This window comes from Heptranchias perlo, chromosome 13 (assembly GCF_035084215.1).
Source record: "Heptranchias perlo isolate sHepPer1 chromosome 13, sHepPer1.hap1, whole genome shotgun sequence".
Lineage (NCBI taxonomy): Eukaryota > Metazoa > Chordata > Chondrichthyes > Hexanchiformes > Hexanchidae > Heptranchias > Heptranchias perlo.
Window position 1 is genome coordinate 50,438,170 of NC_090337.1, and position 27,959 is coordinate 50,466,128.

At 42.3% G+C, this 27,959-nt stretch overlaps 2 protein-coding genes across 2 annotated transcripts in view; one reads left to right on the plus strand and one right to left on the minus strand.

The window, feature by feature from the left end:
* Positions 1–27,959, minus strand: part of LOC137331093 (potential E3 ubiquitin-protein ligase ariadne-2-like) — a 48,465-nt gene that overhangs the window by 17,740 nt on the left and 2,766 nt on the right. The window lies entirely within an intron of this gene.
* Positions 49–27,927, plus strand: LOC137331575 (ubiquitin carboxyl-terminal hydrolase puf-like). Its single transcript, XM_067995460.1, has 15 exons — positions 49–235; positions 326–429; positions 6,645–6,741; positions 6,932–7,074; positions 9,589–9,677; positions 11,628–11,759; positions 13,310–13,405; positions 15,517–15,651; positions 18,469–18,510; positions 19,434–19,565; positions 20,312–20,407; positions 22,250–22,381; positions 23,351–23,418; positions 23,563–23,618; positions 25,011–27,927. The coding sequence occupies exons 2-15, from the start codon at positions 387–389 to the stop codon at positions 26,189–26,191; spliced, it is 2,442 nt and encodes an 813-aa protein (XP_067851561.1). The 5' UTR covers positions 49–235; positions 326–386; the 3' UTR covers positions 26,192–27,927.

A 27,959-nucleotide genomic window follows, 5' to 3' on the forward strand; every position in this document is an offset into this window, starting at 1 on the left:
TGAAACTAGTTCCTGTCTGATTTTCGCTATTAATTGGGTTGCCAAAGGAATGAGTGGGGTAGTGCGGAGTGAGGACTGAATAAGGAGCGCCTTAAACCTCAGTGTAACTCCCTACATAGCCAACCGAGTGCTGGGGTCACCCTTGTGCTCTGAAGCACGGTGGCACTCCGTTTATCGTTTCTAAAGAGAAAGCAGAAACCTGGTCAGACATACCCGGACCTAAAGATAACTCCTTGTAAGGATGATATAAGTGAATTTAACAGTAAACACGGAGGGGAATGGTTAAAACACGATTTGTTGACTGACGCCTTTCGTTTAATTTCAGATCAACAACAGAAGAGGAAGAGTTGAATTAAAGAGAAAAGAATCAGCAAACGTGAAAAGAAATGGGGAGAAAGTCAGGAAGACCAGCCGGGGGCAATCATAAAGGTAAGGGATAGAATTGTTATTCAATCAATTCATTATGAAATTGCGTTACTGACCGGCTCTGTGCTTAGAAAATATTCATCTGTGGCCAAGATAGTCTTTCATTTTGATGTTTTTCCAGCTGCACATGCTGTGATAAAATAGTTAATGTTTAAAGAGGGAATTTAATCAACACCCTCTTCCAAAAAACAACAACTTGCATTTATATAACGCCTTTAACACAGTAAAACGTCCCCAGGCGCTTCACAGGAGTGTAATCAGGAAAAGATTGACACGGAACCAAAGGAGGTGACATTAGGACAGATGAGGTCAAGAGTTAGGTTTTAAGCAGAGTCTTGAAGGAGGAGAGAAGGAGACTTTTGGGGAGGAAATTCCAGAGCTCATGGTCTAGAAGGCTGAGGGCATGGCCGCCAATGGTGAAGCAAAGGAAGTGGGGAACGCACAAGAGGCCAGAGTTGGAGGAACTCCGAGTTCCCATGGAGTTGTAGGGCTGGTGGAGGTTACAGAGATAGGGAGGGGCGAGGCCAGGGAGGGATTTGACCAAGAGGATGAGAATTTTAAAATCGAGGCACTTTTCGGACTGAGAACCAATGCAGGTCAGCGAGCACAGGGGTGATAGGTGAATGGGACTTGGTGTAAGTTAGCATATGGGCAGCAGAGTTTTAGATGAGCTCAAGTTTGTTGAGGGTTACAAATGCTATTACTGTCGCAAGCGCCAGGCCTGGTGTGTACCAGACAAATCATACCCTGGCATGGCTATATGGACCTGCAGCAAGAATACCTTGGTTTCCTCCCAACAGGCTGTGAATTTTCTCAGGGCTTTGGGTGTAATTTTTGGTTAAAGTAGGCGGGACATGACAGGGGGAGGGGTGTAGAAATAGGATCTCTACCCCAAAGACATGCATGAGGGAGTTCCTGCAGGGGGGCGGGGGACAGCAATAGTTTGATATCGGTAAGGGGGCTGGGTTGGTGGGATGGCACCACCCACTAGATTTTCCATACCTCTTACCCAGATCGTACTCTTACTCCGAGTGCACGGTGACTGGACGCCAGCATAGACACCAGTATGTAGGTAACTGGAGGGGGCAAGTGGAGCCCATGGGAATGTTCAGGCCTGGGTCTGGGCCTGGAACACCGATGGAATGCTGCAGGGTCAGGAACAGGATATCAGGACATATCAGGATTCCCTCTCAACCACAATTGTAGCAGCAGAACAGAATTGAGGAATTTTGGCCAAGTCATCTTGTTCTGGCAGCAATGGAGACCCACTTTGTCCTGAGTCTATGAACAGCTGCTAGTTTCACCATGTCTGATTTTGAATGGCACTGAGTGGAAATGTAAATGAGGAAGAGTGGGGCTGAGAAACCAGCAAAACAAAATAACATCATTACCGAGCTTTTGGAGGAATGCTCAGCAGGTGAACCTGGATCACCCAGTCGCACATATCTACCAGCGGGTGTGCTAAAAGAGGGATTGCCACTGGTAAGTGGTTAGACTGGTTTTAATACATATCACAATGTTATAATGTATCTCCATTAGTTTCTGAAGCACTCTCATCAGCTAATACTGTTAAGGTGGAGTCAGCACAGCGCCATTACAGCATCAAACCATCTTTGTGGCTTTCACTAGACTCAATTTTGAATTGGAAAATTAGACATTTCAAGGCTGAAAATCCTGGGGTGAGGAAGAGTAAAATTGGGTTACACCACCCGCAAGTGGCCAGCTATTTTGGTCCTAGAACCTGGTTCCACCAGGTCTCTACCCTATTGAATATGCGCTGCAAAATCCCAAAGGGATAAACGAGTTTTCTACCTTGCTCCCCTCGTGTCTATCACAGAACAAGATGACTTGGCCAAAATTAGAGGCCTGTCTGCGGGCATTTCCTGGCTATCCTGTAAATTCTGCCCATTATGCCTAAGGCCCCCAGAACGTCATGCCTACTAAAAGCAGAGGTGGGTTCCATACTGAGCCTTCCCAAGGCTCCAAAAATGCTTCCCAGCAAAGGTAATCAATCCCAGAGGGGATCAATTATCTTACAATGATGGTTGTGGGTTTCTTTGGGGAAAGCTTCAAAAAAATTTCCCTACCTTTTTGGTCTGGTAAGGACATCTGGCTCTCCCAATCAGACCATCAGAAAGGAATTCTGATTTTATGCTGGGCAATCGAGACAGGTGCCTCTCTTGCACCTGTTCAGGACCAGGGCACCCAGCCCGATTATTAAAATGACCACACCCTTGGGATTTGGGACGTTCCATGTCCTTTCCAGCATGCAGCCAGGAGTCCTACTTCCAGAGCAGGGATCCTAGAATTTTATGCCCTACAAGTTTGGAGCTAAATTTCTACAGGTCCAAATTCAACAAGTTTGGTAAGAGCAGAAAACAACAGGATAAAGCATGCAAGGTAGAACAATTGATCTAAGCTAACTCTTTCATGATTAAAGGAAACAAGCAATGAGCAGAAATAGACAGTAAAAAAAAGGATGTTGTAATTATTCATAATTCTTTGTAAATAAGGTGGAACCTTCATTATTTGTACTCAATTGTCCACCTACCCTATCATAGCGTTAGTTCCCTTGTTCACTGCCCAGTCACACCAAATGAATTGTTCTATGATAAAACCTTGTACAAGATGTAGAAACAAAGTTTCTTTTGTTATTTACATTGTGTTGTGTACTAAACAGGTAAGACCAAGATTTGGAGACTGTTCCTCATCCACCAATTTCCATTCTCCTCCAGGGGGACAGGTACCTCCAATATATCTCATTATGGTGGTTAATGGAGGTTCCACAGTATATCGAGGGTCAAGTCTCACTCTTTAAATACTTCTTGAATTAACCAATCAGAGGTTAGCGTAAGCATAAATTTACCTGAGTAGTCCTTTTTTTCTTGATCAGTGATAGTGTCAGTTTTATCCTACAGAAGGTAATAGGAAATGATTCAGTCTATGGATGGCTCTAAGGAGCCATTTTATATCCTGCTAAGCATTACAGGAATTATTTTTCTTATTATACTAGTAGTGGAAATTCAAACCATTGACAAAAAAAATTCTGCTTGCAGCGATTTGGCATCATATACTCTGTAAGTAGCTATTGTACAGAACTTGAATAACTTTTGAACAGCATAGGAATTGCATTTTGTTTGTGTTGAATTAACAGCGCAAATAGATGTAAATTGATGCAATATAATTGCAATTACAGAGACATGGCTGCAGGGTGACCAAGGCTGGGCGCGGAATATCCAAGGGTATTCGATATTTAGGAAGGACAGGCAAAAAGGAAAAGGAGGTGGGGTGGTGTTGTTAGTAAAGGATGAAATCAGAGCAATAGTGAGAAATGATATTGGTTCAGAAAATCAAGATGTAGAATCAGTCTGGGTGGAGTTAAGAAGCACCAAGGGGCAGAAAACACTAGTGGGGGTTGTTTATAGGCCTTCAAACGGTAGTGGTAATGTAGGGGAGGGGATCAAACAGGAATTTAGAGATGCATGTAACAAGGGTACTACAGTAATCATGGGTAGAGCAATTAAACAAATACTTTGGTTCTGTTTTCACGGAAGAGGACAAAAATAATTTCCCAGAAATGCTAGGGAACCATGGGTCTAGTGAGAAGGAGGAATTAAAGGAAATTAGTATTAGTAAAAAAATAGTGCTGGGGAAATTAATGGGACTGAAAGCCAATAAATTCCCAGGGCCTGATAATGTGCATCCCAGAGTATTAAAAGAGGTAGCCATGGAAATAATGGATGCATTAATTGTCATCTTCCAAAATTCTATAGATTATGGAACAGTTCCTGCAGATTGGAGGGTGGCAAATGTAACCTCACTATTTAAAAAAGGAGGGAGAGAGAAAACAGGGAACTACAGACTGGTTAGCCTAACATGTAGTGGGGAAAATGCTAGTTTATTATAAAGGATGTGATAACAGGACACTCAGAAAATATCAACGGGATTAGACAAAATCAGCATGGATTTATGAAAGGGAAATTGTGTTTGACAAACCTACTGGAGTTTTTTGGGGATGTAACTGGTTGAATAGATAAGGGAGAACCAGTGGATGTGGTGTATTTAGATTTTCAGAAAGCCTTTGATAAAGTCCCACATAAGAGGTTAGTGTGCAAAATTAAAGCACATGGGATTGGCGGTAATATACTGGCATGGATTGAAAATTGAATTAACAGGCAGGAAACAGAGAGTAGGAATAAATGGGTCTTTTTCGGGGTGGCAGGCAGTGACCGCTGGTTTCAGTGCTTGGGCCCCAGCTATCCACAATATATATCACTGATTTGGATGAGGGAACCAAATGTAATATTTCCAAGTTTGCTGATGACACAAAACTAGGTGGGATTGTGAGTTGTGAGGAGGATGCAAAGAGGCTTCAAGGCAATTTAGACAAGTGAGTGGTCAGATACATGGCAGATTCAGTACAACGTGGATAAATGTGATGTTATCCACTTCGGAAGGAAAAACAGAAAGGCAGAGTATTATTTAAATGGTGATAGATTGGGAAATGTTGATGTACAAAGGGACACGGGTGTCCTTGTACACCAGTCACCGAAAGCAAACATGCAGCAAGCAGTTAGGAAGGCAAATGGTATGTTGGCCTTCATTGCAAGAGGATTTGAGTACAGGAGCAGGGATGTCTTACTGCAGTTATACAGGGCCTTGGTGAGACCACACCTGGAGTATTGTGTGCAGTTTTGGTCTCCTTACCTAAGAAAGGATATACTTGCCATAGAGGGAGTGCAGCGAACATTCACCAGACTGATTCCTGTGATGGCAGGACTGTCGTTTGAGGAGAGATTGGGTCGACTAGGCCTGTATTCACTAGAGTTTAGAAGAATGAGAGAGGAAGTCATTGAAACGTATAAAATTCTGACAGGACTAGACAGACTGGATGCAGGGAGGATGTTTCCGCTGTCTGGGGGTTCCAGAACGAGGGGTCACAGTCTCAGGATACGGGGTAGGACATTTAGGACTGAGATGAGGAGAAATTTCTTCACTCAGAGGGTGGTGAGCCTGTGGAATTCTCTACCACAGAAGGCTGAGGAGGCCAATTCACTGAATATATTTAAGAAGGAGATAGATAGATTTCTAGACATAGAAGGCCTCAAGGGCTTTGTGGAGAGATGGGGAATATGGTATTGAGATAGAGGATCAGCTATGATCATATTAAATAGCAGAGCAGGCTCAAAGGGCCGAATGGCCTACTCCTGCTTCTGTTTTCTGTGTTTCTATCTTTCTATGTATTTAGCCTTAATAAAATGGAAGCTACTTAAGTGGAACCTGTAATATCAAATTTATTCCAGAAGAGAGAAAGACCTGGTAGCTCATAAGAAAAGAATGGCTAGATAGTGAAACTCCTGATAAAGCAAAATATTTGCATCCATTGCTTTCTGATTATGCTTCTGTGAAGCACCTTGGGACATTGTTGTTGTTTGTGGCAACACTATTCCTTTATCTCTTGGAATTTCTGATTTAAATCTATATCAGACCGATTGCATGAAAGTATACTCTGTACTTAATGGCTGTAAGGCATTCAGCAATTTTTTACCCAGTTCTAATGGGTACAAGCCCACAGCACACAATTTTCTCATAATTTGGCAGCAAATTGTTCATCTCATTCAGATGGGCACAAGATTATCTGTGGTTGAAAATTGACATGTTATACTGGTGAAATCGGGATTGCTCATCTGAGATTGGATAAAGTCATATTGTTGGAGTGATGTCAGAGTTTCACCCTGCTCACCACCACCTTCTCAAGGGCAATTAGGGATGGGCAGTAAATGCCGGCCTCGCCAGCGACGCCCACATCCCATGAACGAATTTTTAAAAAATTAGCAACTTGTGCTATTCCTGATTGGAAGTACTTGATCCTGACACTGATTGCAAAAAGTAGGAAAATATTACATTCCTTTGTTAATGGCATATTCACCTCGATCCCAATATATTCACCTTTGTGCCATCAATAAACATACAGTTGCTTATTTATATTTATTTAAAATTGTCACAGTAAAACATTTGGCCTGTGGAGTATGTACTCAACATTTTTGAAAATTAGTGTGAAAGTTGTGGCAGAATTTCATGACCACAACAATTTAGGAATCTTGTAGGTTACATGCATGCACATGGAAACCAGCACTCCCTTCTTTATTGTCTGTTAAATAGATCTGCTGCATTTTTTGTACATGATCAGTATTAACAAAGCTCTTATTCATAATTAGAGTTTGGTGGGCTAATTAACCAAGGAGCCACTTGCTACCTGAACACATTGCTTCAGACTCTCTACATGACTCCTGAAGTGAAGAAAGTTATCAACAGGTTTGTACAATTAATACATATTATAATAAGCTTCTAAATATATTCCAGCCATGCATTATCTAATAGGTTTGAAGTGTAATCAGTTTTCGATTTGAATATTTATATATGTAAAGCAAATACTGCATTATGTAAAAGTCGTACTCTGTATTGCAAATGTCTGAAATTGTTAAGCAAATGTCCCTCCCCTTAGATTCATTGAAACGATGGATGAAAAGATCAATAAGGATGGCAGTATTTGCTACCAGCTTAAAGTACTGTTTGCAGAGTTAGATGCAAAAAAAACAGCAAACACATATGGGATTACAAGGAACCTAGACATGAGACAACAAGATGGTAAGTAACAACATGCAGGAAAAATCACAGGGCCTGAATTTGCTGAAATAATGGGCCTGATTTTAGCAGGCCTGCGGGTTTCTGGCGGGTTGGGTTTCGGGTGCGTGGCCTCCGCGCCCGGTGAAATTAGTGGGTTGCCCGCGCGATCGTAGCAGGCAATCCACTAATTGGAGCCACTTACCTGCTCCTCCGTGGTCCGCGCTGCTGGTCTGCACGTCGGGCGGGCTGCGCATGCGCAGTACGATCTGTCAGCTGGAGGCTCTCTAGTTAAAGGGGCAGTCCTCCACTGACAGATGCTGCAACCAATGGAACAAATTACAGCATGGAGCAGCCCAGGGGGAAGGCTGCTCCCAGTTTAATGATGCCTCACCCCAGGTATCATCAGATGGGGTGAGGAGGAGGGGGAGGACAGAGATCTTCCACCCGGCGGGCGGGAGGAAGCGGCCTGCCACTGCCACCAAGAAGGCCTGGCTCGAGGTGGCAGAGGGGGTCACCTGCACCACCAACATATCGCCCACCTGCATACAGTGCAGGAGGCGCTCCAATGACCGCAGTAGGTCAGCCACAGTGAGAACACTTACTCTTTCCCCTACACTCCGTCTGCCACAACACTGCCCCCACCCCACATCTCCTTCGGCACCGCCAACACTACTCTGTCACATCACCCCTCATACCCACTCAAACCCCATCCTCATCTTACCTGCACCTACTCACCTCACCAGTACTCACCCCGCCACTAACACGCAACCCAATCCTCATACAATCTCATGGCTCTATCCCATACTCACCCTCTCGTGCATCTCCCTCACGGCCAGCCTCACTCAACCTGCCACCACCTGTGCTGCAGCCACAGGGCATGCATCGCATATGTGCAGTAGGCAGCGAACGGCAAACGTGTCGTGAGCATGAAGGGGATGCACAAGGGTGTCTGAGGGTTTGCCATGGGTGTTACCTATATTGAATTTCAGAGCAACAAACTTCACACATTATATTGGCACCACCACTGCCATGTCTCCGCGAATCCTGTCTGTTGTGTGCAATAATGCCCGCTCCTGGGTATCACTATGAGGACCCACCACTGATGCCACCCATTGTGTTACTGCAGAGTAGGTGCAGGTGTATTTGCAGGGCTCTTCCGCGCAGACGACTGAGAGACATCGGCGGTGTACCCGGCTGCACCCTGGAAGGATGCGGTGGAGAAGTTGTGGAGGGCAGTGGTGACTTTGGCAGCGACAGGTAAGCAGATGGTGCTCGGGCCAGCCAGGAGCAGCTCGGCATGAAAGAGCCTGCAGATCTCCATGACTACATGTCGAGTGAATCTGTGCACTGCTGCTCGGAGAGGTCCAGGAGGCTGCACCTCAGCCTGTGGACCCTGTGGCGAGGGTAGTGCCCTCTGCGACGCGTCTCTCTCTGCGGTAGCCCTCCCTCCTGCTGTACAGGTGGATGTGTCACAGCACTCTGTTGTGGAGCTCCACGTGTCAGAGGTGGACGGCGTGGATGGCGAGGCTGGTGATGTTGTTCACCCTCCGAGGGGGTCATGACTGCAGCTACGGCGGCCCCCATCCGCAATATGTACATCTGAGGGGGTCCGCAAGGTAGGCACATGTCTCCGGACCCCGGGGTGAGTGTGCAGGTTGGTCACTTTGACCGTCAGGAGGGGGGTGGTGGAGGCCACACTTTGTCCCAAGTGACAGAGCGGCCTCCTGCAATGGGTGAGGGTCTCCCCCCACCACCTGTCAAATGGACCTTTGCAGCTGCCACAGGCTGACGGCTGCATCACGTCCAGTTCAACTAGGACTGTTTCCCCCAGTGTATGAAACAATCCCATGTTTGCCCAAAATCACACACAGTCCCTTAATCAGGTCAGTTAATGACCTGAACAAGCAAAATAAATAACCTCAAGTGGCATCCCGCTGGCTTTAATTGCCTGCGGGATTCCCACCAGCGGGGGCCACGCACGCACCCCCGCACGTCATCGGGGAACCCGGAAGTGGGCGGGATCGTGGCGCGATCCGGTCACATGACTGGATATCGGGATTTTCGGGGCCCCCCCGCAGGAAACCCACAGGAAACCCGACGGTAAAATCGAGCCCAATAACACTGTTTGAACAACGCATGCCATTATTAATGTGTAAATCAGCCAGCAACTTGTGGCGAGGAAGTGAAACCCCGTAAATTGTGAATCGCCACAAGTTGCTGGCTGATTTGCGCCACTCTGCTGGTACAAGTCCACAGCACAAAATGTTCTTATAATTTGGCAGCAAATTGCTAATCTCATTCAGATGGGCACCAGATTGTCCATGGTTGAAAATTGACATGTTATACTGGTTATACTACAAGTTGCTTGTCTGAGAAGATAAAGTCATATTATTGGAGTGATGTCAGAGGTTAGCAGTTAGCTTCAGAAAAATGGCATTTCGCACTCAACCTCCCCATGAGTTTCATGAAGTCGCCACAGAAAGTAATTAATAGCAATGTAAAGCCTGTAAATACTATTTTTGGTTTATTTTTTAGTATTCAAACAACAGGATATAGAAGAATATTTCCGACGGTTACTGAACAAAGTTGCCACAGAAACTGATGGGTCTAGCAATATATTGCAGGTAAGTTTATAAACGGAGGAGGGATCTTAAAAATCAATTCTTACATGTCAATAGAGTTGGTCTAAGCAGGATTTGATCCTGCTGTCCTTCCTTGGGTTTGTTTATCTTGTATGCAGGTGATGTATATTGACTGGGTTAATTGTGAAAAACTCACATATCGCATGAAAGTGATCAATGTGTTACCTTTCACATTGTTACCTTTTACACTGCTACAACAAACTATAGCATGGAGATTGCTATTGTCATTAAGTGTAATATCTGAGGTATTGAAGTGGCACTGGTCAGTAATTTAATGAGTGCCATTTAGCCTTCATTTACCATCTAATTCCTAAATGCTGTAAAGTTGCCATGGACTGAAAGTTGGTTCTGAGCCCTACAGCAATGAAGTACATTAGGGCCATCAACTGTCATTGCTGGCATAATAGCTTATTAAGAGCACAGTGTACCATTGGACAAATTCAGCAAACCCACATTCCCGGCGGAGAGCTGCATTTGAAGGGAGGATGGGTTGGAGAGTTAGTGCAACAGTCTTGAAGCCCCATCTCCAACCCACATTCCCTTTGAGCACACTCCCACCTGACACTGTGACAGAGCTATTCCACTTCTTTTGTGAGGACCTCCAGGCAGCAGCTAACATGCATACAGCACTGCCAGTGGCTGTTAAGGTCACCTTGGCCCTCATTTTTTATATGCCTGGCTCCTTCCAGGCCAGCACCAGGGAATGTCTGCAGAGTTAGCTAGTTTACTGTGCACAGATGTAAAAAGGAAGTCACAAGTCCATTATTTAGCAATGCTTATCACTTTGCTATGTTGCCACTGATCAACAGCAGTAACATGATAGGATAACACAATTCTGCAAGTCTCCAGAGGCCAGGGGAGTCATCGATTGCCCCCACATTACCATTCAGACCCTGTGTTCAACAGTATCCTATATGAACCAAAATCAATATTATATCGGTATCAAGCTGGTATGTAAACACCAACATAAATTGAGGACCATGTCTGATCCATTCCTACTCCAGCTATGTGTCTGTGACCCACAAGTTATAGATTTATTGAATTCTTTCTCATAACTGGTAGCGGATGAGATTTGAACTCATGACCTCTGGGTTGCGTAGTCTGGTACCTTATCTGTTGGGCTCCCATACCACCTAACTGATGTCAATAGCTGATTGTCAGTGCTATTGTTTCTCTGCTTCCCAGGCTGGCCTGATGTGCAGATGTTAAAGCACATGCTATGGCAGACCCACTAAAACCATTAAAATCAGGTGTTAAACAGCTTTCTTTGTAACTCTTAAAAACCCAAAGTAACAATGATGTAACCCCTCAATAGCAACCAAAAGCAATTTCTAGACATGTTTTTACAAGGTGCTCTTTACTTCATTATGTGGAAATAATGTTCTGGTAAAAATGGTGAGCTGAGCTCACCTGATGGCTCAGAGGGTGAATACATTACACAGTGTGATACTGCACCATATGGCCCAGGAAAGTCCCAGGTTTGAACCATGGTCTGTGTTGAGTTAACCAATCTCAGCTGGGGCAGTGGTGGGCAATTAAATTGGCCTCAGTGTCGCTAGGCTTAGCATTGGAAAATAAAATCAACCAAGGTTCCCAGTTTTGATTACTGGAAAGAGCATGTGGGTGGATTTTGGATGAAGACAGAACCAAACTGGATTCTGATGCCTCCTTGATGGTCAAATAGCTGTCTAGGCTCACACATTAACAATGATGATTTGTCATGGTACCTCAGGGATGTTGGTTGCTATGGAAACAGAACTGAGCATGAATCATCATCTTTAGGATAGGAGAGGAAAAAAGGAAAAAATTAGAAAAAGAAAAAAATGGTTTCTTTGCTCCTTTAATCACTGAGTAGATGTGGAGCGCAACAAAAGAGGGAGAGGGGAGAAAAATAGAGAAAAAGAGGAGCTTCTTTCATATATCTTTTTCCAGATCTACCACAGCAAAGTGATTAATTCTTTGACATGTTTGGAATGCAATATTGAAGCCCCAGAAGAATGCATTCTTTTGGATATTCCTTTGCCCATTCGCCCATTTAATCATCTTATCAGGTTTCAAAGTGTGGTAAGTAGCACATCAGTATTCTTATTTACAGTCTTGGCAAAGTCTGATTAATAGGGCCACAGTGAGGGTCTAAGCATGAACCTGCAAATAATGAATACTGTGCCTTAACAGGATAGAAGTTCCAGTGTTGATCTCTTGGTGGTAAATCTAATTTTGTCTGGCCCTTACCTCTGCTCATGACCCTAGCCATATCTTGGCATTTAAACATGTAGGGCAAGTGCCCATGTCAATTGCAGCACCTATGGGGTACCTGCCTCAGATTGGGGGGAGGGAATATGCTGCGCACCTTGCCACAGTACAGGTGGGCCCTGCGGTCCCAGCCTAACAAGTGTAAAAATGTTTTTAAAGGCGCCTGTGGCTCCATGTGCCAATTTCCTGAAAAATGTTATCTCCCTGTGATCGATTGCTTTCGGGAAACTGGCATTTTAAACTTTAAATCCCCACTACCCCCAAAGCCCTTAGCAATGATGGATTCTAGGAACACATCCATTGTGTTCTGCGTTGCATGGGCACAAATGATGGGAAATACATCTTACGATGAATCTTTCTCAGTGACATGTTATCATAATATGCTTGCCCATTTTTGGGCTGCAATTATACAGACTTCCACTTCCACTTCCAGTGGAATTTTGATGGATAGAAAAAGGCCCCCCCCTAAATCTGACCCACTCACCTAGATTGCAGCATTTTCACCCTGATTTCAGTAAGCAATTTCAGGCCAAGTGTGCAGTTTAACTTTGAGTTAAAATCTTTAACACCATATAAATTTAACAATGACCCATAAAGTTGCTTGTGCTGGTCTAATTTACGAGTGATTTAAGAATCGAATATCACAGCTGGCTACCGTGTTTTCTGTTTAAACTACTTCTTTCCCCAGTGGGTTGAAAGATATTCCCATAGTATGTGATTTGTATATCACAGTTTTGTACATTTGAGCTGTGTTAGAAAATCATTTATCTAACAAGTGAAAGATGTAAATTGCGATCTTAGTTAATCTATCATCGGTGTTCTTCCTGTACAGTTTTGATACATAATATTTAATGGTTACTGTTAGCCAAACATGAGTTCAAAAACTAAGAGAAAAATAATGTTCCTGTTGTCTGCATCAGCCTTGGTTGAGTTGCACTCTGCCTCAGCTCTTTTAAATCTCTCAGTGTTTAGAAGGGTACATTTTCTGAATGTGTGGCCCAGATAGCAGTCGCTTCCAGAGAGATCACATATCTGCAAATGTGCATCCCGTAATTTTCCAACATAAATTTCCTCTTTGATATTATCTGCAGTCCTAAATTAGATCAGAGTCCTGTAGCTCACTCCTAAATATCGATTTACTTTTGAACTCTGCCATTGATATTTCAACAGGTTATTTTTTGGTTTCTGAAATGAAAGTGTCACAAATTGACATTTGAAAAGTGATTAAATAGATGAAAATGTGACCGACAAAAAAAAATCGATGAACTCTCAGGGTTATTATCTATTTTTCATGAAAATCTGCAGAAAATAGAAATCATCACTCTTAAAATATAATTTCTAATTGTCCTATTATTTTTTAGAACGAATCCCTTGAAGAATTTTTGAAAGTTGAAACTTTGAGTGGAGACAACTTGTGCTACTGTGAAAACTGTGAGAAGAAAACAGTGACTGAGGCAGTGAGTTCACTTTCAATTCCTCAAACTCAAACAGCTAGTGTAGCTTTGTTGTATGCAATATTTAGAACAGACAAAATGTTCCATTCAAGAGGACTGATATAGTGTTACTGGGTATATGTAAAAAGCACAACTTTGACTTTGGTGACAGTTTGTATTACCAACAACAGGTGTTAGGGTAAGTTCTTGTTCAAGAGTGTTTGAAACTTGATAAACAGTGGCACATATCACCACCTGTAGAACTCATTGCTTTAATGATTTTCTGTCATTGAGTAGCTTTTCAAGGTATTTTTCATCGAATTCTGGGTCCTGTTGAATGGAATTCCCTCAGAAAACAGTTAGCAGTGATACAGTAGACACAGCAAATTAGTACTAACAGATCACTCAGGCACATATCAGAGATCGAGGTGTGAGTAAATAATCAGAGGCCGTATGATCCTACATATCATGGACCTAGCCTAGAGCAGGGATACACCCATCAGCAGGTATTTCGAACAGCTTCATGAGGTTTCATGTTTGTTTTTGACCGTTTGGAAATGGAGTCAAGTTACAACTGGTTGGGATGTGCAATATTATATGGTCTGATCCAGGTGGAATATGGGGCTGATTTCCGTATACTGGTATAAATAAATTATAACTGGTCATGTATGAGTACTAATCCTGACAGAATGGTAAAGTGCTAATAGCACTTGAATTTTGTGCATCAGTATATTTGCATAATTATTCACAAATCCAAGTGCAAATTTGGGTGTAGGGAGAACCGTAGTGCTCAGGATGGAAATTTGCATGGAAGTAAAATGTAAAGGGAAGGGAATAATTAAAGAGAAGTATTATAATAGGGTGACAAAAATTCTGAAAGCTTTTAGAAAGGCTCAAAAGGCATCTCAATCTATTAGCAGTCTTTGCAAAGGTGGAGAGAATTAAAAAGTGGGAGGCAAAAATGAATGGAAAGGAAACCCAAAATGAATATGCACACAAGGGACAGAGTAGCTCTGGCACCTGAACCTGCTTTGAAGGAGAGGTGGCTGTGAAGAGGGCCACCCAGCTGCCATTCCTTGGTGCCATCCCCATAAGTCTGTCTGGCAGCATGCCTGAAAGGAGGTGGAGGCGACAGCTGACAGGTACTGTCGCTGGCTGTGCCAGCCCTAAGCTGCAAGTCAACAGTTCTGCATCTGACTCTCTTGTGACCCAGACACTGTGAAGACAGTTCCTCATAATTAATACCAGCAACAATGCTTGCCAACATGTGGCACCTTGATGGGTGAGGCCAGTCAGGCTTTGTTGGCTGATGATCACTCTGGCATACATTCTTTTATGCAGCACCAACAAAGCATGACATGCTGTCACTGGGATGCTTGTGAAGAAACGTCCAGCATAATGGCTAGTCAGACCTTCACACGTACCTATGCCATTGGGCCTGTTGTTGTAACGTACCTTAAGAGCTGGAGCTTCTACAGGCACTAATCGCTTGCCAAAATGACGTGTTCACCTCTGTCTGCAAATGCAAGTGTGTTTTTACAGACAGGTGGGCACAGAACAGCTGTCATGCAGCCTGATTTGCTTGGCATCCCTCCATTGGTGTTCCTCTTTTTCCAATCGTCAGATAGAGAGTTCCATCAGAAAACCCATTGGCGCAGGCTAAAGAAAACTTACTAAACTTGGCACCAAGGCTGATGAGAATTGCCAACAGAAAGAAAAGAAAAACGGTCAAGTAAGGTCCTGAAAACTGTTGAATCAATCTTCTTATTAGGTCCTTTAAACTTACTTCCTTATAGATCTCAGCGCTGTGGAACCGTGGATGTTTGTTTATATGGACATGATTTGAACCCGGCTTAAAGGACTCGGACACATTTTTATGTCATTTCTGAGTCCTTTGAATATTATAATGAAGCTCCCACCTTTCCTCAAATGGGCGCTTCCTTTGCCTGCTGCAAATGCGCGTCATACACAAAAGGGGCAGAGACCGTGCGTAAGAGATCCCTTTTTCTGTTCCTCAATATCCTGTCTGCACCAGTTCACGGGACATTATGGACTCCAAAATCAGTCCTGCATGGTACCGTCCCAATATGAATTAACATCCACATAACTGATTGCTTGTTCCCTTTTATTTTCAGAGATACTATTTCGAAAGCCTGCCACAGGTATTGGCTCTGCAGCTGAAAAGATTTGAGTTTGATTGTTTCAAGATGTGTTTCACAAAGCTGCAGGACTGCATAGAGATTCCACTGACTTTAAAATTTCAGAAGAAGGTATATATTTATATTGCTTTTCTAGTTTTCTTTCATGTTCTGTTTCTTTTTATGGATAACTTGCTTCTTTGACTTGGAGCAATGACAGAACGGACTGGATTTTCCTCTGCTATACTCCCAGAAATCAATTTCTCTTCCTTACCCGCTGCAGGGGAGTAGTCCACCTGACCTCAGGCATGTAAGTGCAGTTGGGAGGTGGGGCTCGAGAACCCACCCTATTTCTTTCCCTTATACTGCTGTTACTGCCAATCCCAGGGAGAGGAGTATTGCTAGGACTCTATCCACACCATGGAGCCTCACTGGCAGGGTGAGCTTGTCAGAAGATTAGGCGCGTGACCTTGTGCAAGTGATTCACGGCCTGCCAGATTTTGCAATAGGTAACTTGGTGCCAAAAAATGATGCAGTGTTACCAGCATGCAGAGGCTTCATTTCAATGTTAAAAATAGGCCCCAAATAGAGCGCACCTTCTGCAGAAAGACCACAGCATCCAAAGTAGCAGTGCTGCCCACCTGTCTCTGCTGCACCTATGTGAACGATTTGGTTTACAGGTGTAACTAAAGAGTTAATTCAGAACTTCTGTCTTCGCTAATTTTGGCAACAACATCATGGGCCCAATATTACCATGGCAGCGGGTTTGCGGCGGGGGGTAGATTGCAGTCTGCCCCGCATGCAATCTCAGGCTGATTGGATCTCTCTTACCTGATCTTCCGGGTTCCCCGTTGCTAAGCTGCGCGTCGGGCGGACTGCGCATGCGCAGTAAGGTCTGTCAGCTGGAGGAGCTCTATTTAAAGGGGCAGTCCTCCACTGACTGATGCTGCAAGAAATAGGAAAAATTACAGCATGAAGCAGCCCAGGGGGAAGGCTGCTCCCAGGTTTAATGATGCCTCAGTCCAGGTATCATTGGATGGGGTGAAGAGGAGGGGGAGGACAGAGATCTCCCCCACCCCGGCGGGCGGGAGGAAGCGGCCTGCCTCTGCCACCAGGAAGGCCTGGCTCGAAGTGGCAGAGGAGGTCACCTGCACCACCAACATATCACCCACCTGCATACAGTGCAGGAGGTGCTGCAATGACCTAAGTAGGTCAGCCAAAGTGAGTACACTTACTCATTCCCCGACACTCCGTCTGCCACGTCACCGCCCCCGCCCCCACCCCACATCTCCTTCTGCAAAGCCAACACTACTCTGTCACATCACCCCTCACACCCACTCAAACCTCATCCTCATCTTACCTGCACTTACTCACCTCGCCAGTACTCATCCCGCCACTACCACTCAACCCAATCCTCATACAATCTCATGGCTCCATCTCATACTCACCCTCTCATGCATCTCTTTCACAGTCAGCCTCACTCAACCTGCCACTACCTGTGCTGCAGCCACAGGGCATGCATCACATATGCGCAGTAGGAGCGTAAGGCAAACGTGTCGTGAGCATGAAGGGGATGCACAAGGGTGTTTGAGGGTCTGTCATGGTTTTTACTTATATTTAATTTCTGATCAACTCACATTACATATTATATTGGCACCACCACGGCCACATCTTTGCAAATCTTGTCTGGTTTGTGCAATAATGCCCTTTCCTGAGGATCACTATGAAGACCCACAACTGATGCCACCCATTGTGTCACTGCAGAGTGGGTGTAGGTGTACCCTGGAAGGATGCGGAGGAGAAGTTGTTGAGGGCAGGTAAGAAGATGGTGCTCGGGCCAGCTGGGAGCAGCTCGGCATGAAGGAGGCTGCAGATGTCCACGACTGCATGTCGAGTGACTCTGAGCCTCCGTGTGCACTGCTGCTCAGAGAGGTCCAGGAAACTGAGCCTCGGTCTGTGGACCCTGTGGCGAGGGTAGTGCCCTCTGCGACGCATCTCTCTCTGCGGTTGCCCTCCCTCCTGCTGTGCAGGTGGATGTGTCACAGCACCCTGTTGTGGAGCTCCATGTGTCAGAGGTGGATGGCGAGGCTGGTGATGCTGTTCGCCCTTCGAGGAGGTCATGACTGCAGCTATGGCGGCCCCCATCCGGAAGATGTACATCTGAGGGAGTCCGCAAGGTAGGTACATGTGTCTGGACCCTGGGGTGAGTGTGCAAGTTGGTGAATTTTATTGTTAGGAGGAGGGTGGTGGAGGCCAAACTTTGTCCAAAGTGACAGAGTGGCCTCCTGCAATGAGTGAGGGTCTCCCCCACCCCCACCTGTCAAATGGACCTTTGCAGCTGCCACAGGCTGATGGCTGCAACACGTCCATTTGAACTGGGAGTGTTTCCCCCATTACGGGAAACAGTCCCAGTTGTTTGCAAAATCCCACCCCTCCTAAAATATCATGTTAATAAGGTCTCTAAACGACCTGAAATACCAAAATAAATACCTTAAGTGGCTTTAATTGCCGGCGGGAGTCCCACATGCGGGGGCAGCGTACGCATGTGAGCGCGTCAGTGGGAAACCTGGAAGTGGGTAGGTTGGAGCTGGGCTCCCGATCTGCCCCGGGAATCCCCGATTTTTGCAGGCCCCCCTCCACCAACGCACCCGATCACAGGTGCGAAAATCGAGCCCCATGTGACTATAAAGCATTGTCTTGTCTTTACACTCCTGCTGATATTTTTGCCAAAATTATCGAAGGCAAACATTTCACCCCAGTTCAGACTTCAGTGTAGTATAAAGCCAATATGCCATTGTGTCTCAAATGAGGCATGTGGAGTGATCTAATGAGTAAAAAGAAATACATTTTAAAATATAGCTTTCTTTTGTCACTTTTGTGCTATTAAAAAACTTGCAGGGCAAAGTAGAATTATAAGAAAGTTTCTAACTTTGCATTTCTTTTTCACAGAATAGGGACATTGACAAAACAGAATGGTGTCTGATTTCCATGGTAAGACATTGTCACCTTTTCTAGTTATATTTGTATTCAGATATTCCAAAGTTTCTATATTTTTGACATTTGGGGGTTGCTTTTTCATTTACAGAGAGATCGCACAATTCTAGGTCGATTGCACCAACATTAAGGAGAGATTTTAAGCAGCTGTGTGATGTTACAGCACACCAGAGCAGGAGTTTATGGTGCTATGCAATGGAGGAATGCAGATTTGATTCTGTTGGTGCTGCTGAATTCTTGATCTCACAGCCAGACTGACAATTTATCTAATCGGGAGTGAGTTATGGACAGTGTCATAAGTGGAATAGAAGCAGTATCTCACAGTTGTTCATCATGCATCTGTGAATTGGAGTTAATCAATAATGAATGTAGACAGTGCAGTAAATTGCAACTAAGTTTAAACCAAATTGGTCCCCTCTGTTACAATCCACTGGATTCTCACTGGTTCATTAGTGTTCAGTTCTACTTTTTTTTAAATGGGAAGAGGGAGAATGTAGCAGTGGTGTAAAATAATAATGTTGTTACTTTGTTTTTAATAAAACAAGTCATAAAAATTATGTAACGAGAGAATTGCCAGCAGCATTAATAAAATTATCTTTTCACACAATTGCCCCTGACCTCTCTGAGCTCTTTGAGACATTCTCCCCTAATGTATGAATTGAACTGTGCAGGGATGTCTTCACTTTGTATTGGGTATCCCTCAATCCAGAACTACACCAACAGAACACAACAATCAGAATAAAGGAAACTTGCTTAAGTACTATACAATCACATGTATTTTAGAGAACATGCTGTATAAAGCATTTTCTAATGTTGCATTGCAATTTTAAATATTTCGGTAGAATTTTTATCTCACAAGAATAGAATGTTAAAATGGTATTACTATCCACTGAACAGATTTGGGTTCAATTTTTCCTTAGGAACCCAAAGAAGCAGCAAAGACACATTTAAAAAAGCAACAGTCTTTTTCTCTGGGACCACAGCCATCGAAAAGGTCCAGAAACGATGAATATGAAGAAAGCCAGAAACTACTGAAAGATGAGAGCCAACAAGTAAGGGGTGCTGAGCACGGCACATAAAATGAGGCACTCAACTCTCCCTGAGGCACATTAGTATATAGTATATATTTGTATATAGTATATATTTGTATATAGTGTATATTAGCAGTATATGAGGCATGCAGTAATATTCCTGCATCTCCTGCATCATTGGATGCTCTTTCCTGGGTGGTGTGGGGATTGCATAGCACTAACATGAGCCGTATCTCAAATAGGCAAAGAAATCAGCCAGGCTCTTTTATGGGCATATACTTCTTCCCTCCTGATTTTCCTCTATTCGCCGTGCCCTCGTGATCCAATAAACCTAGCGCAGGAACAGGAAAATCTGTTCCGTTATTTCTTTTGTTTCCAACTTGATGTAGCTTGCGTATGTCTCAGTGTTAACATTTTTACAAATTGGTAAGTAATACCCAACGCAATGGAGGAGATGAAGTTTTGAAGCACAAAGCTGTGATGAGGATGGAGGAGCGCAAATTCAGTTGTTGGATATCTCAGATTGACGCAACAACCATTTAAATTGCAAACATGTCTGGCACACACAGTATAACATGTGTTATCTTTATAATGCTATATGTGTGGTGCACACGTCAGAATCAGCTTTTCCCAGCTGTGTACGTCAACTGCTATTTTCAACCTCAAAACCTGCTGGGATTTTTTTAATGAAATACCTTGGGATTTGTAAGTTACGGAACCTGATTCAGTATCTAACCTGGCAGATTTGTGTCCAATTTTTCCTATAGGAAGTCCAAGAACAGGAAGGGCCACTGCAATCAAACAACCATATAAATAATGACTGTGATGACAGCCCCGAACCAAGAAAAGATGAAAGCCAACAGGTAAGGAGTGGTTCGATTGGAATATAAAGGTAGATTTTGTGAATTTCTGCTCCCAGCATATCAGGAATCTGGGCACAGATTTGAACAGGCTCCACAGGAATAGATGGATAATCCCATGAGGTGTGCTAATCTTCAAGCTCAAATTCAACATATGAGCTTCCAGTGTGTAAAGCTCCATGCCAGGTGTGCAAATTTGTAATATCTATTCAATAATGTGCAACATACATATTAGCATTACTAGCACTCACAATTTTATAATGTGAATTATAAATTAATGCTGTACCATTCGTAACATTTATTTATTCCAATTTAATGACTTTTCACAATTGTTTTAATGCCCATGATACACAGGAATAGAGAAAGAGAGAGAGGAACTTTAAATATGATTGGTCGAGTTTGTGTGGGGAAAGGGAATACCACTTGAGTGATCCAGGACTTGCATTGCACATTCCATACTGGTGCCATGAAAGTGGCAAACTCTGCCACAGAATGTACAAGAAAATTTAAATCCTTAAAAAAAATTGGTGCGAGTGCCAGCATGAACTCTGGGGGCAGTGAAAGAAGTTTGGCTGCGTTGGAGGACAAAAGATGCCAGGTTGGATTGATGGAGGAGAGGGAGAAGTGAATCAATATGAACTGGGATGGTTGGAGAAGAGAATTGGGCAGATTTTCCTCTGCTTTGCACCTGGGGAACACTCAGGCAGAAAGCAGAGGAAAAAGGAGTAGAGGCCCATTAAGCCTCTTTACGTTGCCCAGGGATTTCCTGGGGATTCCCCAAAGGGGGCAATGGAGTGTCTGCATCTGGAGAAGACATGGCGCAGCTATCTAAATGAAGCAGGAGAACTTATGTTTTATTTTCCTCCAAGGAATGTTGTATATACCTAGCACTTAAGGTGCAAAGCCTATTCACTACTTGTTTTCACATATCAGACCTCTTCTTGAGTAGTTAGCTTCTTGAAACCGTTAGATAGCTTTTTCTAGTATGGGAGTGGTCGTTTTTAGAGCTTAGTGTTCGTACTTGCAGTTAGCTCCTGCAATAAGGCTTTCCATTTCGATCTGAATAGCTTCTCTGTAGATATTTTTCCACAAGATTGGGCTGATAAACTGTTGCAGAACTCAGCAGTTGTGTATTGAGGGAAAGTCAGAATTGCCTGCAGAGCTCCATACCAAGAACAAATAAAAAATACTATTCCCTCTCCCGTTAAGTGGAAGTAGCTGGCTCCTCTGTGACTGTTAGTCTATTGTCCCAGCAGAAATTGCTCAGTGCATTATAGTAGAGGAAATGATAATTTTCCTTTTCCCAATTTCCGGGATGATGTTCTCAAGATTGCACAGAATGTAGAGCTGTCTTCAACTGGGTAACAATAATATTTTTATTCATTTTACAAAGATCCACTGAAAACAAAGATTTTAATATTGGCAACATTAATATCAAGTTTAATATGGGATAGAGCTATTATAGAGCCTTATGCTGGAGCATTACTTTAATTACATTGGTGCCAAAGTCCTTAAAGTTCAAAGTGTGATATCATCGAGTTACATCAAGTCTACAGCACAGTTACAAGCCATTTGTCCCAACTGGTCTATGCCGGCATTTATGCTCTACACGAGCCCCCTCCCACGCTGCTTTATCTAAACCTATCAGCATACCCTTCTATTCCTTTCTCCCTCGTGTGCTTATCTATCTTCCCCTTAAATGCATCGACGCTATTTGCTTCAACTTGTGGTAGCGCGTTCTACATTCTTACCACTCTTTCGGTAAAGACGTTTCTCCTGAATTCCCTATTGGATTTATTAGTGATATAGTTCTCGTTCTTAAATTGTGTTTCAATCTCCCTTTAGAGTTACACTACGTACGAGCTGTTTGCAATCTGTGATCATTCCGGAGGATATGGCAGCGGCCATTATGTTGCTCATATTAAACCAGTTTCTTCCAGTAAATGGTACTGTTTTAATGATACATATGTCACCGAGGTAAATATTATTCCCTTTACTAAGAAAAATGTTCTGACTTTCAGAACATATATTTTTAAATTTTCCAAGATCATTTTTCAATCTAAAAATATTTTGGAAATTTATAGCTCGATATATTATATAGATTTTTGGATATTTTACTGTGGATGAAATCATTTTATAAAAGATAAAATTCATTTTGATTTTACTTAGACAATATTTCGAGAAAGCATCACTGCAGATTTTAAAGTAAAAATTCTCCAGCGCTTTCGCGCTGCTGTAAGTGTAGCAGGGTGGAAAGTCCATTAATTTCACTTGGCACTGGCCCTGTTCTAAACCCCAGAACAAGCATCCACACCTGTAGGAGCATAGCAGGCACTCCCACCCTGTGAAAGCAGCATAATCTTGGAGTGGCACCCTGCCACTATCAGAGAGGGAGTCAGAGGTCAATTGGGCTGGAAATAAAAAGGAGTGCAATTTCCTGAAAAGTTCTCCCTGCGGCATTAGGCCCCTGTTCCAGCAACAATTGATCACACTGGGATCAATTACCATGTGCCTTTTTAAACTTGCGGCCCACATTCAGCCCAGCACAGAATCTACGCCTGCTCTTAGCGGCCGCAGGTACTGCCGGGCCAATCAGATGTGTATCTGACAGGTTTTCCGGGAATGCCCCCTCAAGCACATTCCCAGACTACTGCCAGTATGTAAGGGATTGGGCAGAAGAAACGGCCACGACCCTAAATTAGAATTTCTTTTGTAGTCAAAAAGGGGCCGAAACCCTGAGATTCTAGATACCGCCCCAATTTCCGTGCATCCCTCTTTACCCATCCTCGCCACCCAACTCCCCCAAAAGAATCCTGCCATTTTTGTGGTAGAACCTTTGCACAATTTCTGGGCTTTTATTTCTTAGTTAAAAAGAGTTTTGCATTGTTTAAATAAAATCCTTTATACTACATTAAACCAGAAATTAATAGAATTATACTTTTACAGATGGAAGACTTTATTTCTGGAGCATGCTATGGCAGTACAGTCAGCACATCAGGCATACCCTGTAAAAGGTAGAGGTGTTGTGCAACTGACTTTCTGATTAAATTTTCTTGATTATCCCTTAGTTTGTCTGCTACATTAACTCCAGAAGATTTTCAGAACATAAAATGTAAGATAAGAACTAACTTTTAACAATTTATGCATTTTTTCTACAGATCATCTACGGCATACATGCTAATGTACAGGAAGGAGGAATTAAGCAGCAATCAAGGTAAATAGAGCCCTCCATTCTGATATGGTATTGATCAATTTGTATTCAGCAACTTAGTATATGCATTAAGTCCTTGTACATGATTTTTCAAATATAAGAGAGCGCTTCATTCAAATTCATATACCAGTATGGCTTTTAGCTTGAGTTACTAAAATAATGAATTAAAATGAGGGAATGACTTATGCACAAGTGTAATTTCTACTCTGAATTTTATGTCGACATTAAATGGTGCTCAGGCACATTTCATTAGTAATACACTCACCAGCTTCTGCAGCAGTTTATTAATATTTTATTGCAGCAAGATACAAATTGTACAGAAACTAAATTCCAAATTAGGCTGCAGTGTAAGTTAGTGTCATTTAAATATTTTGCACTTAAACTTATTTTTCTTTCAGGTGTTGATTTTAAAGATTTTGATAATGCAGGTTCCATAGAACAGGGTATATTCCTTAAATCAAATATATCTTTAGTAACTTGTTAAATTATTGGATTCTGGGTAGTAAATAATAGATAGACTCCAAAAGGAGATTCCTCTGAACTCCTCCCTACTCTGAGAAAGATTATGCTTGAAGAAATGCATCATTACATCTGACAGCCAATGTTGTATGACGGAAGTTACTTGAATAATTTTGGCTTTATTCTTCACAATGGGTTACTTTAGTTTTGAGGAGAATGTGTAAGCACTGAGGTATCTCTAATTGAATGTATCAGTTGCTAAGAATCCCACTTTGAATTATCAGGAGCAGAACGGGTCCAATTACCTTTCAGTGAGGTAAATATTTGCACACACCTGCATCATGGTTGTTAATGAGTCAATGAATTATGACAATAAGTACTTGTAAGATGAGGAATAGTGGCTCAGAAATTCTGCTTATCATTTCATGATCCAGTCCTAGGGGTTAATTTTAACAGCGGATTTTGGGTGGGTGGATAGGGGACAAGTGCAAAATGCACTCTTTGGCCTAAGTTTGAGGCTCGGGATATTTTAGTTCCCGGGCCTTATCTACATGCGACCGGTCAGCTTCCCGCCCTAAACTGGTAAGAGGAAGTATGGATGGCCAGAAGCAACTAGTCGGCAGCAAAGGAAGGCTCACCAGCAAGCAGGTATGTCACGGAGAGGGCAATTTGGGAGGATCACACGGGTGGTCTCCAGCTCCTCCTGGCCCCACAAAAGAAAAACCTCTTCACCCTTTCACCTGGTGGGAAATCCGCGGCAGCATTCTCGCTCAGGCTAAAATTGACCACCTCTATTTTGCAAGCCGAGATAGTTCATGATAAACAGTGTTTCCTATTTTGATGACCATCTTAAAATAACATCCTTCTTTGCATTGTAATTGTACCTGTTACAAATAGTATTATTTACATTGTTCATCATTGTCATTTTTCCAAAAGATGTCATAGGAGATAATGCAGATGAAGAAAAAGGAGGAAATGAACCAATGACATTGAGAGATGAAAATGGAAGTCATGAATTGAGAGGAATTGGAGATGGAGAAGACAATCATTATCTTGAACAAAGCAAGCAACCCGTCTCCCAAAATTTAGAAGATCCTCCAGAAAAGAATGCAACAGAAGAAAACGAGGGAATTGAAACAACGGGAAGAATAGAAAACAGAAAGTGTGGAACAAAGGAAAAGGAATGGCAGACACAAGAAACAGATGTTGTGAAAGAAGATAGGGAGGTTATGAAGGAAAAGAGCCATGAAATAGATGACATGGTTACAACTGAGAAAGCACAAGGAGGGCAGAATCAGATAGGTAGCAAAGAAAATGTTATCAGAGAAAAGGGGAACATGGGAGACTTAAAAGACAGCGAGGGGAAAACAGCAGAGAAAGTAACAGGTACAGAAAAGGGAAATAAGAATGCCACTCAACTAAATAGTGTAACAGAGAAAAATACGTCAAACTTGGATGAATCTGTGATAGGAAATAATGAAAAATTAAAGGAAGAGCTCATGGAAGACAATGCAAATGAAAAGAATATTAAAGAAGGAAAAGAAACTGAAGAGAAAAACTTGCCTGTCAAAACAAAAGAGATGGAAAACAACAGGACCATACAGGAAAGAGAGCACACAACAGGACAAAAAGAAATGGAGTTGGAACAAGAGGAACTGAAAAGAATGGAACAAACCAGCCAAAATGAGGGATCTAGTTTCATAAGGGTGGGAAAACTAGAAATCGAACAATTGCAGGGATGTAAGGAGGAAATGAGTATGGAACAAAATGAATGTAAGTTAGAAAGGAAGGAGAAGCAGATTGCAGGTGAAAAAGAAAGCCAAGAGAAAGAGATAAAAACTTTGTTAGAAACGACAAAGGAAGAGAAAGAGAAAGGAAGGAGAGAAAAAAAGTCTGAGAAAAAAGTAAAGAAAACAAAGAGGAAGAATAAATCAGAAGATTTACAAGAAAATAAAATTGAAGAGTGTCCAGAGACAGAAAATGGAATGGCAGAAAACAGAAAAAATATGAAAGGCTTTAAGAAGTTACGGGTTTCTTTGCAAAAACCCTTCAAAAAAAAGCAAAAATCTGGGGAAAAAAAGTCACATTTAAGCTGTATAATTTGTTTTATGAAGTGAAAGAAAATTAAAGGGGCAATCGGACTGAAAAAATCAAAGCATTAAAAAATGTAAAAGCTGTATTTTCAGTCTGTTTCTTAAAATGAATTATTTGGCAAGTATCAAATCAATTACATTTATTTTATGTGGATTTATACAGGCATTCAGAAGCACATTATTTGCAACTGATCTGAGTGAATTATTTTATCTTTTAAATTTCTAAGTCAGACCAGCACCAATAATTTTCTGAGTCATTCACAATTCATTCCTTTTGCTCCTTAACTTGCATGTAAAATTGGCTGGTCTGGCAGAATATATCATTTCAAAAGCAAAATACTGCGTATTTTGTTTAGTGCAATCCAATAAGACTTGCCAATGTGATTTTTTTTAATCTTTAGAAAGTGTTTGCTTTTATTTTGAATGGTAACTCCTGCTGGATGGAAAATATGCTACTGGAGAGAGTATTTAACATCATAGTATAGATCTTACGGAAAAATGTGATCATTGCTTTAATGTAAATTATCAATGCCATCTGTAACTAGAATCCTACAACGATATGACAGCACCTTTACTCAACAGGAATGGATTAGAAATGATTGTTTTTTGAGCTAAGTTATCCTCCAAGCTCTTTTAATAAAAGTAGTTTGCACTTGCATGCAAGACAACCCATGTGGAAGACAAGCTCCTACGTTCCATTCATCTTTGTGTGTGATAAAGATCCATCATGGTTGTAGTTTTCACCCTTCTGATGTGGAATTACAGTCCCTAGAGAGTACCATGATAACCCATGTGACATGACAACTAGGCAATGGGGAGGGGAGATAAAAGGATTCCTTTTTCAACATTTTATACAGTTTCGGCCATTGCATAAAAAAAGTTGAATTAATGATGTTGTTTGGGATGAATTGGTGGAAAAATAAAAAGTTATAAGGTAAATAACTGAGTAAAAGGTTTTGGGGAGGGAAGAACAATGTTATTTGCATGTTAAGTAACTTTTCTAAAATGGTATTATTATTACAAAAATTATACCTTACGAGTCCTTGTTTCCCTCATTGTCAGTAAAATGTGTTTACTTTCTGTCAGTCATGTGATATATTACTTTAGTAAATCTGTTACATTATAACAGTGGACAAACTACTGCCACATTAGGCTGCAGTGAGACTATGGTAAACTCAGGAACGGCACTCCAGGCCCTAGACTGCCCTGAACAGCAGCACAGGAGATGTGCTGGCCTTTTATATGTTTTTGTACACAACTGTACCTAGGAGAAAATATTACAAAGGGAACATCACTGATTACAGGCAAACGTTTCATAAATACTTTACATGTGACAAGGTCCCGCAAGGACTCAAGATTTCTTTTTCCTTTGTTAAAATAAAATTTCAAAATTTATGCTCAAAGTTAATTCTGAAATCAGCCATCTTAAAAAATAAACCTTTTCAGATTCACATAAATAAAACATAAAGGATTCAGTGACCAAAACACAATTCCTGAACACTGTGCCATTTGTGAGTTGAACAGTGAGACAAGGTTGGGGTGGGGGGGTGTGGTGGTGGTGATATTAGAATAACTGCTGTCATATCAGTGCGCTTGGGATAGATATGTGGTGATGAAAAATCAGTAGATCAGTGCCTTTTTTTATAATGTTACTCTAAACTGTACCGGTTGTGACTGTATGTGTGATACTGCTGAGCTACATGTACAAGCTTTATTTTGTTGCCTAAAAGTTTGTTTACAAATAAATGAATACATCAGTACTTTAGTGTGTTTTATACTTTTATATATATTA

Excerpts from the sequence above, each read along its gene's own strand:
- LOC137331575 (XM_067995460.1), top strand. The coding sequence starts at position 387 with ATGGGGAGAAAGTCAGGAAGACCAGCCGGGGGCAATCATAAAG. Across the intron at positions 6,742-6,931 it reads GTGAAGAAAGTTATCAACAG|ATTCATTGAAACGATGGATG; the intron begins GTTTGTACAATT and ends CCCTCCCCTTAG. Across the intron at positions 18,511-19,433 it reads AATGGTGTCTGATTTCCATG|GAACCCAAAGAAGCAGCAAA; the intron begins GTAAGACATTGT and ends ATTTTTCCTTAG.